At 37.3% G+C, this 19259-nt stretch overlaps 1 protein-coding gene across 2 annotated transcripts in view; it reads right to left on the bottom strand.

Annotated features, from left to right (window-relative positions):
- The window catches only part of TLL1 (tolloid like 1), a 268880-nt gene that overhangs the window by 247499 nt on the left and 2122 nt on the right, over positions 1-19259 (bottom strand). For both annotated transcript variants that reach the window (XM_064148785.1, XM_064148783.1), the window contains exon 2: positions 17970-18007. Coding sequence is in view for 1 of the 2 variants with exons in the window: in XM_064148783.1 (XP_064004853.1) it covers positions 17970-17974 (5 nt within the window). In the remaining variant the exon portion in view is untranslated. The remainder of the gene's footprint in view (positions 1-17969; positions 18008-19259) is intronic.

The following is a 19259-nucleotide window of genomic DNA, read 5'->3' as shown; positions in this document are numbered from 1 at the left end:
CTTTATGAGGATAGTGCCAGAAACGGGTGTAACATTTTAAATGTGGTGACCTGCACCTTTAGATTATAATTGCATGTGAAGTCATAAACTAGACAGCAAGGACATATAAAGGAGGCACAAAAAGGAAATATAAAGAAAACTATTAATACATGATAGTTTCCAATCCATTATTTTCTCAGGAAAAGAATGAAACAGCATATTTCAGAGCTCTTGGACTCCACCTTTTAGTTCCTTTGGTTAGGAACAACTATATTCAGCTCAAATTTCTGCTTACTGTGATGACAAACATCTCATCTAGCAGCAGAGTTAATATTTGCTCTAGAGATAGCTGTGTATCTCTGGCATTGATAAGAGAATGACTGGGCTATAAGAACTGCACTGCTGGGCTTGCGTCAGTGGGGCCTGCCAATGCTCACTTTTGAATACCTATGGATCGTTTATTCATGTCTAATACCACCGAAAACAAGCCATCAGTGAATTTATACCAGTTTCTTCATAACTTAGGGAATAAGCTTCATAAAATTAAAAAAAAAAAAAAAAAAAGTTAAAGTAGCTGAAATGCAAGAACATTTAAGATTCAGTTAACATTCTCCTCAGTTACATGAGACATACAAAACTATTCTGTTCTGATGCTCCCCAGATCAGCTTCCTTCCTGGCTCTAAGAGTCACTAGAGTTGAGGGTATCCAATGCCTTTGACTATAGTTTATCTGGTTTTATGTTCTGTATTCCTCCTTTGTCTATATTAAAATAATAGAACTATTTTACTGAATCAAGTTTTGAATGGCAGATGCGTTGCAACACCCAAACACTAACATTTAGGTCCTTGAAGAAAACATTATCTTTTCTTTGGATTTGCACAGTTTAAAACAAAATAAGAAAAAAAGTTGCATAGAAGAAAAAAACAGAAGGGTCCAATTTATGAAAGAATGAGAAACATTTTAATAAACCATATTTCTAGATGGATGAATTTACTGCAAATTAAATGCTTGATAGATTTGGAATTCTCGCACATCTGTTTCTGATGGGAAAATCTTATCCTACTTACATTATCTTGATGTACCAGTCAAGAATCCACAAACAGTTACTTTTGAGTTTTGTTTTGGTTCTTTGTTTTTGTTTGTTTGTTGGGGTTTTTTTACACCAGACTGGATGATCAGCTGGCACTGCTGTCTGATCGTGTCAATTTCCACATAGGAAAGCAATTTTTCTTTCAACAAATACAGTAAGCAAGGGTTTCGGACATGAAACCACAAAATAACACTGATGTGCTAGTTAGGAAGCAGTTCTCTGTTGAGACCTAAATTCCACTTACTTATTATAGAAGAAACAGATGGATTCCAATTTTTAGCCCAAATGTCATGAACAATGAATATCTTTTCAGTCAGTGCTGATTGAGTGTGAAGATAACAAAATGGTCTGGAGACCAAAATAAAAAATATGATTCAACATGCAGAATAAACACAACTATCTCCTGCTTTGTATATTCCACTGTGACTTCCTCACACATTTGACATCACTGAAATCAATCAATGTATTTCCTTTTATGTCAAGGTTTCACTGACCCTAAGAAACTATGATCATCAGGTCTTTCTTTGCCATTCTTGCAGATAGTCTTTGGTTTTATTCTCAGGGGCTATTTATGTGCCTTTCAACTGTTTTGTCACAGACATTTTTTCCTTTGAAACCTATTCCCCACTTGAAGATAGGAGCTTTCACATTTACTTCTAGTGGATAAACCCCCTCCTTCATAGTAACTACGCTTTTGTTTTGTGGATTGTTGTAGCTTTTGGAATTGTTAAAGCAGAAATATTAAGCTTAAACACCACTGCATTCTTTCTATGTTACCTGAGAGAACCAGTTGCATTAACTGGTGAACACATTTTCACTTATTTAAAAGGAAGGAGAGGTTAACTAAGCTAAAAAATATGTTCACCAGTCTGTTTTCCCCATGCTGAATCCTTCTCCATCTGAAGCCACTTGGAGGTTGGCCCCTAATTTAAATAGGTTGATTTAGAACCCTGTCAATCTCCTTCGTGAGATGTGCTCCCCATATTTTTTTTTAAGATCACCCTGATTATTTGCTAACATTTTTGTCTAACATTCTAGAATACCATATAAATCAGAGAATTTTCTCTTTGTTGTTTGTCACATGTTTTCCTGGAAAATTCATAGTGGGGATTTAAAGGAAGAAGATCAACGATACATGCAAGATGTGTGTATGCATTTTTTCTTTTGAACTCACATCTAAGGTGGTCTTCAGTGCTCTATGATTTTTTTTCCTATTGTATACAGAGTGATTCATTTGGACTTTGGCACTGTTAAATATTTTCCTGCTGTTTGAAAAGAAAAAAAAAAGTGAATGTGAAGAGGCCTGTGCTCCATCTGCGCTTCCTCACTGGCTCCTGGGCTGTCAGAAAGTCAAGGACGGCCAACGTTCCTCGTGTTCCAACATCATTTGCTCTCCCCAGGCCTTTGTCTCCATAAATGCTATTATTGTTTCTGGTTGTCCCTTAGAGGAGATGTTACATTTATAGTTACTTCAAAAACACCGAGTTGCTCTGCTCTCAGAAGAGGTGTTTACAACTTTACCTTTTGCAGAGGATGGTTGGCTGGCTGACGCCACTGCTGGCTGCAGTTAAAGAACAGCTTAAAAAAAAGCTCTTATTTTATCTAGCAAACTGTTAGGGATTTTATTTCCCTTCATGCTAAGCTGTGTGGTTTGTATAGCCATATCCAGCACTGCAAAGAGGAATGTTACAGATCCTTTATAAATTATAAGATGTTTCATAGATGATGTTCTAGAGGAGCCAAGGGCAGGAATTTCTGTGAAGCTACAGAAAGGCTTCTGGGGAGAGAAGGCAATGGGAGCAAAAGAATTTGTCAAATTGCTGCATAGATCATTAGTTAATTATAGGTCTTAATCATCTGCATATTGCAGAAAACAGCCATGCTGTGAATCAGATCCCTTTAGTCAGTTTACAGACTGGAATAAAACTGAGAAGTATTTGTATGGGTAGTTCATAATCACAATAATCTTTTTAATCTGGTGGCACTGCTGCACATAGTGATGTGAAAGCAAATCTAATCCATGTGACATATCCCTAATAATACTAGGGAAAACAAAATAGATGTTCCTAGTGTGAAGGAATTTAGAAACAAATGTACAGAACATTTAAAGGAAGATCAAAATGTTTACTGCCTGCAATAACCTAAAAGGGCAAGAAAACTGATTATCTGAGCTGAATATTTAAAATGCATTTGTATATGTCCTGAATTATTGTGCCATTATTAAAAAAAAATCTTACAAAATCCAAACCAAAGAAAACAACAACAAAATCTTTCATGAACCACCTTTCAGTCATCAACCCCTCTCATTATCTGAGGTTCTCACCACACTTGGCTCACAGGTGCCAGACCACAGGCACAAGCCAGCAGTTAGAGTCCTTCACCCAAGGATTTTCAGCTGCTGTGGAGCACCCATTATGACCAATTTAATACTTCTGACACTCAGATTTGTTCTCAGAGGGGAAAAAAAAAATACATAAATCCATATGATATGAAATGTATTAAAAAAACAGGGGAATTTCATTCCTATTCTGGGGCGTTCACACAATACTCAACCTGTGACTTTCTAAAGTTTTGGTAATCACTCAGGAATGCCCTCAACCAACACCTAGCAGGATCTGGGGGAATATCTCTCTACTTGTCTGAAAGATGTCCTTTTTTTACAATAGGGACAGTCTAGATCATATTAAATCAGGTCATTATGAACTCCTTTACCACGATGCAATTGCAATTCCTTCCTCTTTGTTCTCTTTGTTTTTGTAATCCACGAGTTTGTTTACTCAGTAGAGTTGCACAGCCTATTACTTGATGCAGACAGATGGCTTTCCAGAAGAAGGAAGTATTTTGCACTTGCAGTAATTTCTAGGATCCTGTAGCACTCGAATTTAGAAGGCCTCTCTGCCTTAAAGCTCTCTCCTTTCCATTGTACGTTATCAGGCTAAGCCAGGCAGCACACTCCAGTGTATTCAGAAACTGTCGATTTGCTGTACTGAGCTGTCTACTCCCATCTTTCTCCGCTTTTACTGCAGCTGATGAGGCGTGTGTTGGTTTGTACATACAAGCCACCTAAGTTGTGCCCTCAGTGCCTCGTTGTTTTTTTTTTTTTCATTTCTTTACTACCATATCTGCTCATTTTTCACCATGTATTTAGATGTTCAGTGTTTTGTCGCAGGAACCATCCATTTGCTGTGAAGAATAACCAAAGAAATAGGTATCCCATCACTAACGGGGACATCTGGTCATTACTTCACTAGTAATTACATAGAGGAAATCTTGGGTTTAATTTTTAAAAAGAAAATATGTTATTGGATTTTATTTTGTGCTGTTCTCTCTTTTAAATAACTCTAACGAGACAACACATCTTTACAGAATGGCAATAGAAAAGCCACTGTAAAAGAAGTTTTCTCATCTCTTTGCAAAAGGCATTCATATTTTCACACCCTTAGGCATTATGTACATAATATCCAGCAGGTGACAGGGATCCAAACTGAAGAGCTTCCAAAATTAAAATGCTTTGTGATCTCTCACTCTTGTATAAATGTCTTTGTATTTGGTCTCATAACAGAAAAGATCTGATGAATAATTCCTAATAATCAAGAGGCACTAAATGCCTGAGGAAGCCAGCATTTCTCTTCTGAGCAAAGTAACTAGTAGTGTCAATAGGACAGATATATAAATAAAAAGACTGGTGGCAAGGAGGGAAATATGCATTTCATTGAAAGGAAATATGTATTCTGGTCCAACATGTCCCTACAAATTTACACAGTCAAGTTGATGCACTAGAATTAGATTAACACAACATCGCTCATTTTCAAGTGCAAAGGCTTCATGAAGAAAATGCTTAGTGACAATGCTAAGAGGAAACTTGCTGAAACAGTAAGATACAGATGGCCAGCATTCAGTACTGAAACACCACAGGAGTTTAGTTGTAGTGGGGTTGAGATGAGATTTTCCTGCGTGCTGATCTGCTCTGTAGAGGACAAAGAGTGATTGTGCCTACTCCAGACACAAAGAGAAGAGGGGGGAAAGGAAACATTAGAAAAGCTATCTGCAGCAGATCTAGAAATGGACATGTGCCACAAGAAGGTTCAAAAGTTGTTTTTCTTGCCAATAATAAGCAAGAAAATTGAACATTTTAGCATGCAGATATCATCCTATGTATACTTAGAAGAAAGAAAGAAGCTCTTTTAAAAAAATCTCTGTATCGGAAGACCCTGGTGACAAAGAATATATGAATAAATTATTTGGTGTTGCTGAATTTGTACTGCAGATACATTGCAAATTAACAGTACATCTATGTCAAGATGCAAAATCTTTTACTCTTACTTGATATGAACAGGATTTAGGGATTGTTTTAAAATAAAGGATGTTATGAAGGAAGGGTGGCGTTAAGCACTAGGGAAATCAAAATCATCTCATATTGGCTTTTCTATGAAAAGTATGAATGACACTGAGTCAAGCCATTCACTTTCAGAAGATTGGTTCTTTATCTACTTAATACTGAGATCAGAAAACCAGTATTTTCTCCCTTCTGCTTTTGTGTGTTTATTACGCCCTTGAAGGCAGCATTGTCAGCAGTACTGGCTTCTCTTAGCATAATAGTTGACAGATCTAAGCTGGAGACTTTAGAAATCATCGTTTCAACAAAAAAGCATGTTTGTAGACGTATCATTTACTAGTAGATTAATTGGACACCAGAAGAAAAATAGCTCAGAAGTGATCATAAGAATAACACACAGGGACTCATTTTTAACTTTTTTATATTAACATTGTTATTTCCACACAGAACTATCTGTGATATCCTTAAACACTGCAATGAATGCAGATGTTCATCCTCACAGCAGGCTTGAACTGCTCAGCTGGTATGATGCACGGCAGGTAACGTACAGTAAAAATGTCTCTGAATCTAAATGGGAATGTCCCTGTTTATCGGCGGGGGGGAGGGGGCAAGTGACCTTTAAGGGTCTGTTCTGACTTAATGTATTCTGTGAGTCTACAGACATTCATACTTTTAAATAACAATCTTAATTTGATGAGCAAGTTTGCATTGACATACAAGATACATTTATGTGACAACAGGTCCTTTGATGTTCTTTTAGGTTACTGTGCTCTGGTTTTCAACTATGATCAGCATAATAAGGTCTGATGCAGGCAGAGGAGAAGCAGCACACACAGAAGTAGAGTGCAGTGTTTGTGCAGCACTGATGTAGTGGTCTGCTACACCTGTCATCAGCACATTATCAAATGAACAAGGGAAGAAAGTACGTAGTCACGAGTTAGTTATACACAATGTGTCAGAAGCACCTTAATCATTTTTAAGTGAGTGGCCTGCCAGTGTTTGTCCTTTTACACACTAGACAGAGAAGAAACTACTGTTTGATACAGCTGTCTACATGAAACAAGTTTCAAATGTGATAAATTTTCTGCAGTTTACTTCTCAGTTTTATCAAGAATTTATTTGGAAAGCTATGAAACACATTGCATATAAAGCATCACTCAAAATCATATGAAACTCAGTGCTCTACTACAATCCAGAGGCTTCTTCTCCTACCAGTAAATTAAAGCCTACACTGAAGTATCTGTTCTGGATGCTGCAGATTAATGATATTTCATCACAGAAATTTTCATACGGCAAGTGCTACAGCCTTACAGAATTAAGACAGTCAAAATGAAACATAGAACTAAACCTATAATCCATATTTGATTGCAGAATTTTTTAACTGTCTTATTCATCATGCTGGGAATTCCAGAGCTAGACTGCTGAATATGCTGGGGACAGTTGACCTTGTAATCAAACACCCAGACAAAAAATCCCATACATTTTCAATATCTATGTGCTTTACGATCTCCAATTTAGGGCTCATTCAAATCCCAGCAAAGGTCATAGTATCTTGTCAGGACTAACATACACTCACCTAGCTAAAGTCTCTGTCAGAATTAACAAAGTGTTTAATAAATGTAACAGACAGAAAAAGAACATTTTAAATACATGTGTTTATCTACTGAAACTGTAGACTTATGCAGTTCATGTTTAGTTGTAAATAGAGAAGAGTTCGGAGAAAAGAGAAAATGTAAGCACAAATAAGGTTTCTGTTAGTGGGTAAGTAAATGTCTGGGTTAACAGATTTGCCCTGTAGGATATTATTATTCTGATTTGGTGCTCGTTTTTACAAACTCAAGGCTGGCCTTGCCTACCAGCAGATCCTCCTGCCTCTAGGGCTCTTCATCTCTCTAGCAAATAGAACTTCAACAAGCTCCATGCTCAGACTGACATGTGCACTGCCTCTGTCCTTTGCTTTTTTCTTGCTCCTAGGTTACATAAATTCTGTGATCTCCATATAAGAAAACATCCTATCAAATCTATATCTAGTATTGGGCACTTTTCACAAAATAAAGAATATATGTGGATGAGCATTTAAAAGCCACATAGAGAACAAGACAGAGGCATATGCAGTTAATACATAGTTAAGATGCACTTTGATTTTTCAATACCCTATCCAGAAAGTACTAGTTCTTCAGATGCAGAGGAATAACTGGATTCAAAATATAATAATTAGGCAAATGTATATATAATCATTCATACTGAACACATTAATAAAAAATGTGTATTTTTGCTATGGCTAATTATGCAATGTACTTTGCTCCTCAAGCCAGCTCAAGCCACTATACTACACCACAAATTCTAAGACGGCTAAGATTTAAACTGTGGTTAACACTAAATAATTTCACACTACTCAAAATACAGAGTTGCCAAAACTTCAACCTTCAAATTGTTTTCATGGTGTTTACATATGGCCTTTTTAATTGTGGTAGTCTTCAATATTGAGCAGGCTGCTTATACCACAGCCTCTGCAGCCATCAGGTCCCTACTAGAGATGCCAGAAATGAGGATCTGATCTAGGTCATCCCTAGGGATACCACATTATAGCCATCAGCAGAGATGAGAGAGAGCCTGCTCTGTACCAGACAGAGAGATGACATCAGCAAGTAACATATATAACAGATGTCACAGTCTTTCACACAACCACCAAATCAAACACAGGCAGTCTAAAAACCTCAGTTGCCAGCTCTGGTACAAACCAAGGAACCGATACCACCAAGCTGGCAACATCTGTCTGTGACAACAAGAGGGCTGTACAGGAATGGGAAAGTTCTTCCCAAATGTATGCTGAAATAGGATTTTTCAAGTAGGCCTGGTGTCTAGCGGCTGCTTTCATGAAGAGGAAAGCCAAATGTCAGAGATAGGAAGCTATGTTGCGTAAAATAATTGTTAGAAAAGTCACCTGATCAGGTCTTCTCACTAAGTCATTCAGTAATGGTGCTGAATTCTGCACAGTGCTAAGCTTGCACACACTAAATACATCCTCTAATTGATAATGAACAGAAAGGCACCATGGTGCAGATTACTTTGGTTATAATGCCTTTAGGCTGAAATCCAAACTGTTAGGTATGGTTCATGAAAACAACTTAAAGAACAGCTGCTCAGTTCCAGCAGTAAAGTATTCTTATTTCCTATTCCCAAATACTTTAAAATAATTATAAACAGTTCACAATGCTGCAACTCTGGACAAATTAATTTTAGAAGTAAATTAATCCAGTATTTTTTTTCTGATCATACATCACTGCTTCCAGAATCACACAATCTAATAAAGAAAATGATTATACCACTGAATGTGGCTATGCCACATAATAAGCAATAGCAGCAGAGACAGTCCCACTTTCTCCACTCTTTGTAAAGCCTTCCTTTAAGCAGTCCCAGCTTTCATGAAGTAAGATGCTTGATGGTATCATAATCCCTTAATCAGAATATTTCTTATTTCTACCTTTTTTCTGTGACAGTTTAAGTACAAATAACATTTTCATTTTAATCTGTTCTTGAGATTTCCTCCCTCCTACATAATGTGTGCAGATTATTTACAGTCTATAGTTTTTGAGTACCCTCAGACACAGCTCAGAGGCTAAAACCAAATTGAAGGCACATTCATCAATGCATGGTAAAACCTACCTCTTAAGACATAATGCCTAGAAGCTTTGAACATAATAATATAACTGTGGTTTCAAAAGGAGAACTGAAGTCACTCTCCAGCTGAAGTGGTAGTATCCAAAATAGATGTCTTCTTGTAAATGCCACAAGTCCTGTCTAGATGTCTTTTGGTCAACTTTGAAAGATTATTTAGATATCAAAGGCAAATTTAAGGATACTCAAACAGCCTGAACATACAAAATTAAGAATATATGTCTGCCTGAAGAGATGTTCTTCCTTAAGGAACAATCAGTGACTACTGTTTCACATTCATTGTTGCTATAAGTATCTACACAGTCTTTCTAGATCAGCATACTTAATCAACAAATAATAGACATACTGATCCAACCCATGCAAATTCACAGGAGCTGATATTTAGATAGATGACAGAACAGAAATTCTTTAAACCAGTTCTACCTTTGTTTCAAGTTATCTTACTGACCAGGTGAATACAAAGTAAAAGTGTTATTAATAAATCACCACATGAAATAAGTGTGTTATTAATAAATGAATCACCATATTCTGTCATTTGGTTCCTAATGAGTTTGTATTTTTAGTGATGTGTTCCCCAAGCTCCCATCTTTTTATTATTATTCTCCTTCCCTCCGATCTTTCTTCCTTTTTTCTGGATACCCTGGGAAATGTCTGAATTCTGCATGATTAAAGTTAATGGGAGCTTAGCCATCAGGTTCAGCGAACATGGAATCGTGCTCTGTGCCAAATTCCACAAACATTCTACTAAGACACAACACCTGCTTTTCTTCTCCTCCCATGCCTCATTTTTCTTTATTGCACTTTTTTCCTCTGTTCTGACACCTATTAATCTATGCACTCTGTCCAATCTATCACATTTGTCTTTCTTCACCAGTTATGTTGTTGTAAGTCCATGGCTTAAATTAGTAGAAGAGTGTGAACTCACTTATAAAAGTGCTAGTTTTCATACTGCCAAAATAATGTCAGTGCATCACAGAACACAAGTCCAAAATGGTATGCAATGCCTCTTCATTCATCTTGGTCTGATTTTAACATTACTTCCAGTCCCACTTGGAAAATCACCACTCTATGCATTTCTTTCTAAAATTTTCTTACACTGAAGTGGTCAATCTTTGCCATTGTTCAGCTTGTTGAACTCCAATCTCATTCTTCCTAGCAATTGTAATGTACTTTGTTGTTGTACTTTGTCATGTCTGCCAAAATGTTTCAATATTTAAACTTCGACAGTCTTTCACTTCTTGTGCTAAAAGCCTCTCTGGGATTTTTAGCTAAAGTCCTCCCAAGTTTAATTAAAGACATGTCTGCTAGAAACACCTATTGAGAAAGCAGAACAAGGGAAACTATCTTAGGAAAGCATAGAGCTTCAGCTTTAGATTAAAAGTAACTAAGCAGAGTGAAAGCAAAGACTATCATTTGGAAACGATCACTCGGGTCAACAGTCTCAAATACGGATTAATCACAGTGGGGGGGAGGGAAGCACTTTGGGAACAGTTGGTTCCTTATTGAAACAAGACCTACTGCTTTGTCTCTTTAGCATATCCTCTCATTTGTTAAGATCTTTCATTAGTTGTGTGAATGTAATCCTCTACTTCATCTCCAAAATGCATGACAGGCCAAGCAGCAGGTGAAGGACTTCCTTTATTCAGCTCCTTCTGACTTTGACTTTATTAGAGTGATACATCATTCAGGATTCAAATTAATGTCTATCCCAAGAGACATATTGTATGGCTCGATATTTACTCTAAAGTGTTCTTTGAATTTGCTGTCTATAGAAACAAAGTATACTGCCATTATCAGAAAATTTATCTTCCCCTACTGGAGACGGTTGTGTGAAACCAGGCTTCTAGTCCTGGCAGTTTATAAAATGTACATTTTTTGCCCTCCCACACTTTTCTTGGGAAAAATCAAGTCTGAGAACCTATAGTACTAAGTAAATATCAAAATATTGTTGATGATTCAAAATCTAGTTAATGCACAAAGTACAGCTGTTAAATGCTCTTGTTAGAACACTGCCTAAGACAATGACATCAAATATTTCATAATGGTGCCACTGGAGCTAATTTTTATCTCTTAATCTCTAATTCCCAAACACAAAATCAAGCACATTAGTCCAATCCAACATCAGCACTAGATTGCTTGGGTCTCTAGTAAAGTGAACTGATGTGTCAAAGAAATTTCACTGCAATCTTATTGCCTCCACTGTGCTCTACTTAATTTTCAATCAGCTAGTAATTCATATCATATCATTATTGTTTCTTGTTCTGAAGATACTACTCAGGACTAAGAGAAGTAATGTAGTTCTGAATCTCTGGGATCAGAGCTAAGAATTTAAATGACAACATCCACAGAAACAGAAAACAAGGTAGGAAGAGTCTTCAATTTCCACTCGGTCGATAGAAGAGCAAAATACAGAAGCACCACTGTCAAATGCAGAACAGAGAATTTTTCTCTTGAGCAGCACAAGACTTGAAACATAAAAGGGATGTTGCTGCTCTCACAGCAACCTCCATTGATGTTCACTGGCTTCCAGAGCTGTGATTCCTTTCCCATCATCCAGATCCAGCCAGTATTCATTGCTGCTGTCCCAAAATGGCTTCATGTGTTACTCTAGGATATCTTAATTTCATTATCTTAATTCCTACTATCAATTCCTCTTTTCAGCCCTCTGTTGAGCACCTGATACTTTTCAGAAATCAATATGCTTAACATTAAGTAATGGTTTCAGCTCTCGGGAAATTTACAAGTATGTTACATAGTATTCAAGGTACTTTATTGGCAGAGATACAGAGAAACATGTTTTTACTGTGTTTATTTTATCCCAATAAACTCTTCATAGTTAAGGACTATAAACTGGATTGGGGGGGGGAGAAAAAAAAAAACTACTGACAGTACAGAAATGTTAACTTTCTTGGGTTTTTTTGGTTGGTTGGTTTTAAATCGATTGCAAGATGCAGTTTTAGGTATTAATAAGACATGGAGAGAAATATCTGCTTCAGGGTAAATGCTGTTCTGTATCATCACTCGGTGAAATAGTACTTCTTAAAATATTTCTCATGCAGGTTGCTTTGTACTGTTGTTCTGTACAGTAATCAACATAATTGATATTTTACCACCTCCTTAACCCACATTCACATATGCACACATACTACATAAACCTGCAAATTTATGGCAGGGCAATTTACTTCAGCACCCGCTGAAATGTACAAGATCTCACTTGCACATCAACAGAATCATCCACTGTGGATTGCTTTTGTGTAGAAAGGGAGTAAATCATCTGATAATCTAATGAGGATGGATGTGTAAATAGTTCCACAAAGAGCAAATAAGCGTAAATAAAGCAATAATTTGGACTGATCGATAGGATAAGCAACACAGTAAAATCAAAGACAGGAGACTGCAAAGAGCTTTTAATCATCAGACTTTGAGCTTCCATTAGCCACTTCCCGTTAATGCTCTCTCAGCACTCTGGATTGGAGATTTCCTACTTCGTTCTGTCTCACACCATTCAAGCGCAGCAGCATCAGAAACCAGGGGAAGCACAAACAAGATTGCTCTGATGTGTCTGCTTGTGCTAGGCAGCTCTGCATGCTGCTGCACGGTGGCTTTGCCACTCTGGCTTCCCACTGAGCTTGTCTGTTGCTCATGGTCTTGTCTTTCACAGGAAGACTTACTAGCTAAAATTGTGCTTCCATTTTTGAGGACCAGAACATTGAGTGACACATTGCATCCCTAAACCTTCAATGCTGTATCATGCTTTATTTTATTAGCCCCCATGGCGATTTTACCAGAAGAGAGAAGCACATGGAATGAGCATAGGATGCTGCCTATCTCCTTTCATGATCTTATAATTACTGTGCATACAGTGTCTGCCACTAATCTTGGTTTTGTTGTTGGTTTAGGTTTGAGTTCTTCTGCCTAGAACAGCTACTCATTCTTCATTTGCTCTCCTCAGCTACTGCTTCCTCTACCCTCAAACCCACTACCTCTCTTATTCCCTTTCCAAATTTCTCCTAATATTTATCCTTCCTACATCAGTACTCCACTGTCATTTATCTTCTATGTATCTCAACTTCGTAGTATCACTGTCTTACCACCAACCAGAAACATTCTTCCTAAACTTGAGCCCCCTTCCCAGGTGCCCTCCACTATCTCATTTCTTTCCTCAACAGTACTCAGCTGCTGCAGCAACAGTTTCTTTCTCATCCTTCTAATTACCACAATGAATCTGTAGACGATGCCACAGGAGAGTGCTGGAATACAATGAGAAATATATTTGCAGTACTGTCTGTTCTTCCTCCACCAAAATATAAGGGAAGATAAATTAATTACCTGGAGTTTTGCAAATACTTGATCTATTGAATTATCTCCCCTAGTTCTAAAACTTCTCATAATCTTAAAGATGTTTTGGCTACCAGCTTCTTGGGGGGGGGGGGGGGGAAGAAAAAACCCCACACCACAGTTCTTTTCACCTGTTCATACATACTACATTACAATTTTATCAGAAAAACTACCATACTTCTTCACTACCCAGGTGCTTTTAAGGGAAGTCCAACTTCCAGACACCATAGTTCTTAATGCGCTCATTCACAAGGAAGATTCCCTGAGTAGGCTGAGATGTCAAGGCAAATGTAAATGCTTGAAGAAACAATTGCTCAAAAAGGGCTGTAGTTTTTTCTCAAAAAATCTGAAGGTCAGACTACTGGAAATGTGAAGGCAAGAATTTGTCTTATTTTTTAAGTAACAGCCATGTCACTTTCCTGGGAATTTCAGTCATTTGCTCTGAATTCTAATGCTAAAAGCTTTGCAGATCACAATAAGTGCTATGGTAGTTTTCTATTAAATTGGTCAAGATTTGCTTCTATCTCTACAGTTAATATATTTTACCTGGAAAAAAATGAAAGTCAGACAGCAAATCTATCCAGTTTGTACATTGAAACTAGCCAAATGCACATAACTTGCAGTGCAAATTATTTGTACAACCAATTTCCTTTCTAGAAATAGAATCCCATAATTAAAGACTCTAAATCAATTAAAATTTCTTACGGGGAAGGCTTTGAAATCAAAGGAAGGGAACTACATCACTGACCAACCCAAACACTTCATGGGCCAATGTAAATCCAGCCTAAACAATGCATGTTACTGCAACCACCAGTCTGTATGTCCAATTTACAACACAACAAAGAAAGAGAAGATTCACATTAGACTTGTTATGTTTCACATAATGAACTGTAAATCACAATAAAATGAAAATAAAAAAAATCCAGCTGAAAAGTGCAAGGCAGTAACGAACTGAGATTCTGTAACTGCCACAGAGACAGAGCTGACACTCCTCTGCCGAAGCTGTTTTAGCATTTGGTCATCCATGACTTGCTAGATGCTCCTTGTTTTTTATTTATGTTGAGGAATTTGTGATCACATTGGGACATGTGCAAGTCTTCATTTTTTATCTCAATAAGTTGGTCATTCTGGAATCAGATCAGTTTAGCAGTGAATCCAATTTTATGCTGTTATTTTTATTTGCCTCTTGCTTGAGAAAACCACTTTGCAGAATTTGCTAGTAAGAACTGTGAAAATTACTTATGTGGAAGGTATGCCTTGAGGCTAAACAAATTACACTGGCCTTTCACTCCTTACTTAATATATGTTATTTGTATTTTACAATAAACTACAATACAATATTTGTATTTTACAATTAGAAAAAGATTCTGCTTTTTTCTTCAACACTTGGAACTGTGCAGTAACTTAAAAAGGCTTGAAATTTTTATATATGATATTCTGATATCATAAGACTATAGCTCCAAAGTTACAGAGTGAAATAATGGGTCTGCACAGGTTATTTTGGTTTTCTACACTCAAGTAAGAGCTCTCCTCACTTGTACACACAAATTAATTGTGCAAAACAAATCTCTAAGATAGCAATCTCTTGCTCTATGCACAGGTGGGAAGACATCTCTTACTCAAGATTTAGCAGTAACATTATACCTCAAAGAAATCTCCCACTCAGAAAGCAAGAAGACAAATGTCCTTGGTCCAAGTGTCAAATCAAAACAGAGGCAGTGTTAAAATACATTTTCTAACCATCTGTGGTTAAAGTACAGATTTTTTAATATATATTTAATAGACTTCAAAAAATGTATTTTTAACTTGCTAATGATAATAAAATCTCAAATGCAAGATGCCTTATGTTATGTGTGGCATTAGGAATGGAGAAATTTATCCTATGACCCCCTTCAGCAATCAAAAGCCCCAAAAGGATTTCATGGAGAATTTTCAACTGACTTTTATCTAAGGCCATACTATCCAGTTAAGGAAGGCATTTTCCATAAATTAATGAGTTAATTCAGTGTTCACATTCGGTTTCTGTTTCACTTTAGAAGAAAACCCTGAGGCTAGCAATACTGCACCACAATGCAAACTCATGCTGGTTTGCAGTAGAAGGCTGTATTCAAGGATAGCTTCACTCAAGAGCAAGAGGTCTTTGCTGGAAAAATGCTAAGGAAAGCTGCAGCTTTCACCACATTACAAGACAAGAAGAAAGAGGTATGGACAGAAGAAATACATGACAGCAATCTATCACTGAAACACCATGTGCAGCATTACTATAGTTTTAATGTGCATGCTTACATTCAGCTACTCAGCTGAGAAAATCAATAATTGATCTTATAGCAGGGTGAACACATGGATATAAAGAAATGCTAATACCAAGGCAAGCCACTACAAGAGAAAAATATATTTAAATATTCGTATTAATGCTCTGTAACATAGAAGTTCCTATTTCATGTGAGTATATTCCCTAGAGAAGAAGACAGGAGAAGGAAAAGATAAGTAAAATAAGAAGATGAGTTGCCATGACAAAAATAATAAACGGAGAGAAAGAGATAGACTGCTCTACTGGGGGAAATACTAGAAGAATTTCACTAAGGGTATTTTCATTCAGACTACACGATAAAGCAAGCTGCAAAGGAGACAGTATGGAAGGGGGGAAGGAATGTAAAAACACAACTGGAAAGCAGCCACAAAAACCCAAAATCACCAGAGGAAAAGGCTTCTCAGTATAATATACAACCTGACCACTGAATATTCAGATGTTTTAAACGTTTTTGTGCTAGCTACATCTGAATGAGGAAATCACCTAAATACATGAAAAAGTAAAATACACTACAGTGTATGTTAAACATCATAGGCTTATCTATGCCTGGGCTAAATCCAGAAAGTTAAAGCAAAGCCTGAGAAAGAGGTGAGCCTGAGCTATACATGTGACAGAGCTTCCTTGCATTGGAGAAATATTACTGAGCTATTACACAGGCTCATTGGAAAAAGAGGAAGTGAACAGGGAACATCTGCAATGTCTAAAGTATTCTAAAGGGAATATACAGGAAGGAGGTTTCAAAGCTATTTGAGGTAGTGTCAAACGGGGATAGAAGGTGCAAAACTTTATGAAGGACATTAAACTACACCCTAACAAAGTTTACCTTATGAAGTAATTATTAAACCATTTGACAACTACATACACAGTTCTGAAAATTATCAGACAAATGGGAACAAGCAGGAGTCAAGCTCAGTGGACATTTACTGTTCTAAACTTGTCCTATGCTTTTCCTTTGTGTTAGAATATTTGCTCACAGTAAATTAAAATAGTTAAAATAAAGCTATTACTGTGAAAGAACTTGCAGTACCTATCTGATAGAACGTTTTGTTGAATTCAGTGGCAACTTCTTTATGCAGGTATTACATTGCCATCTAGTGTATGCAGCATGTATTGTAATCCCCAGAAAACAGCATATTTCATTACATAAAGCAGGTCAATTTTCCCCTTAAATGTCTTTCCTCAGTACAATTTGTCTTGCAGCAAGACAGGTTTCGTTCTGGCTACTCAATCTCAATAGACATACAACTGACGTTACTGAGAAATCCAGCACCATAAAGCAAGCACTATTTAGACATACAACTGATGTTACTGAGAAATCCAGCACCATAAAGCAAGCACTATTCTAGAAGAAGCCACTCTGCTGAATCTCAGCCTGTGACATTCAGTGAGTACATCCACTGAAAGTTTTAAGAATTTGAACTGTTCTCATGACACAAAAAGTGTCCTACATTCAATGATCCTTCCAGGGAGAGGACGACTCCTGAGAGCAATATAACCTCCACTCTAGAGTGACATGGAGTTGAACATAGAAGAACCAACTCCAGTCAGGCTCATGCTGATTTCTACAATTAATTAAACCATTGTCAAGCTAAGCTTCTTCAACACGTCTCTGGATAACAAGGAAGCACATTTCACGCTTCACTTATAAAGCACCAACTGCTTCACACAGGAGTCATGGCCCATTCCCAGGCATGGGATTCTCCCAATCCTGTGTTGCACTCTTGAGCACTATGCTTCCCTGCATTACATGGTAAAAGTCCCTAAATTCCGTAGCTGTGAGCACTGCTAGAGGCATGACACACCCAAGTAAAGAACAACAGACATCTGAGCACTTGTAAAATTGGCATTTGGCAGTTTCAAAGTCTTGCAACACTGACAGCAGAGCACTGCTCCACAACACACTTGAGCTCACGGTTTTCACCCCAGTTTAAGGATTTGAACTTTTAAACCGAGGCCTCTGGAGCACATATTGCTCCAATCTTTACGGAAGATTTAACTTTTTGGAGGAGTTATTTCAAAACACAAACAGGCTGAGATCCAGAATACAAAGGTTAACGTAACATAGCGAAGGCTACAAAGGAACACTGCCACTATAATCAAGAGACTCTATCCTCCAGTTTCACAGGGAGGCCACTCTGACACTGAGGACTGCTACCTTCTCACTCAGTCCTGCCTTGGGCTTAGAGTGCTGCACTGAATGCTGAGTAAGAAAGAAAAAGAAGTACTTCCAACTTACCCCATCTTGTTGTTCACACGAGAGAGAAAGGCTTTCCACTGGAAAGAAAGTACAGGAAAAAATCCTTATTACAATCAGAACAGGAAGTGGTGTCTCAAAAACATGCCTTTGCTTTAAATATCTGAATTCCCAATTATGTAACTGGAGCAGTTCCTTTAAGCCCCATCATCAGTTACAAATAGTATGTATTAGGAGAACGGGCTACAGCTGTTCTTTTTAGTGCCTTACCATTTTAACAGTATATCAGATACCTAATGTTACATATAAGCAGCAGATCTTACCTTCTTTTTCTAGCAGTTGAGTCCCAAATTCCTCATTCTCCTAATTAAAACATTTGCTTACTTTATGGGTCTTATCATATAGTTCACAGGGTGTAGTAAAAATAAACGTATATAATAACCTGTAGCCTTTTGTTTAGCCACTACATTACACATTTTGATCTGTTATTATGAGTTAATAGTCAAAGTACACCCTTTACCTAAATTCATGCTTGTTTTCTTATTTATTATAGATTGTTTACATTGTGCTTCAGGATGCAAATGCACATGTAGTCCATAAAACAGCTGAGCTAGGGAAGGACGCTAGCTAGTGCTCTAATTAATTTCAGTCTAAAAAAAGCCCAGCTAGCAAAAGGCTGTTTTAAGCTAACCTATGTCATTTTCAATGAAACACTACACTGACTCTGTCAGCAGATCAGAGAGGCCAGCTCCTTCCAGCAGGGAGGCAGGTGAAGGACAATTAGGGCTGATGACTTCTCTTGTTAGTACAGATGTTGGGTGTTATGCCAAAAGAAAAGGCAACAGATGTACAGTTTCAGAGTGATTACAATTCCTTTTTTTTCCTCCGTTGAGCACTTATTTAGTAAGATACTGACACCTGTACCTACCTCAAATAGTGTAAATATTCCCTTTTTCATTAATAGGACAGCAACTCTTGTACAAAAGTGAAGCAAGCACTCAAGTAGCTTGGTGAATTAAGTCTATAATGTAATAACAAACGGATCCAGAACTAGCAAGAGAACCTCTCCTGTGGATTGCTTCCCTCATTCTTTCACGATTCTTAAACCTCTTTCAGCTGTAAATTCCTAATTTTTCAGAGTCAGACACAGCATCACTTAAGTTAATTTGGACATCTCTATGGCCTTTTAGCATGCAGTCAGAAAAGCTGGCACTGCTGTAGCTAGAACTGAGTACTTTGTTCATTTAGTAAGATAAAAACACAAATTATTTCCTAATAACTAGCTTGCTGTGTGATTAGATAATAAGGGGGGAAAAGGAAGCTTTTAGAGAA

The sequence above is a fragment of the Pogoniulus pusillus genome, chromosome 9, assembly GCF_015220805.1.
Source record: "Pogoniulus pusillus isolate bPogPus1 chromosome 9, bPogPus1.pri, whole genome shotgun sequence".
Lineage (NCBI taxonomy): Eukaryota > Metazoa > Chordata > Aves > Piciformes > Lybiidae > Pogoniulus > Pogoniulus pusillus.
This window is presented reverse-complemented; position numbering and strand designations above follow the sequence as displayed.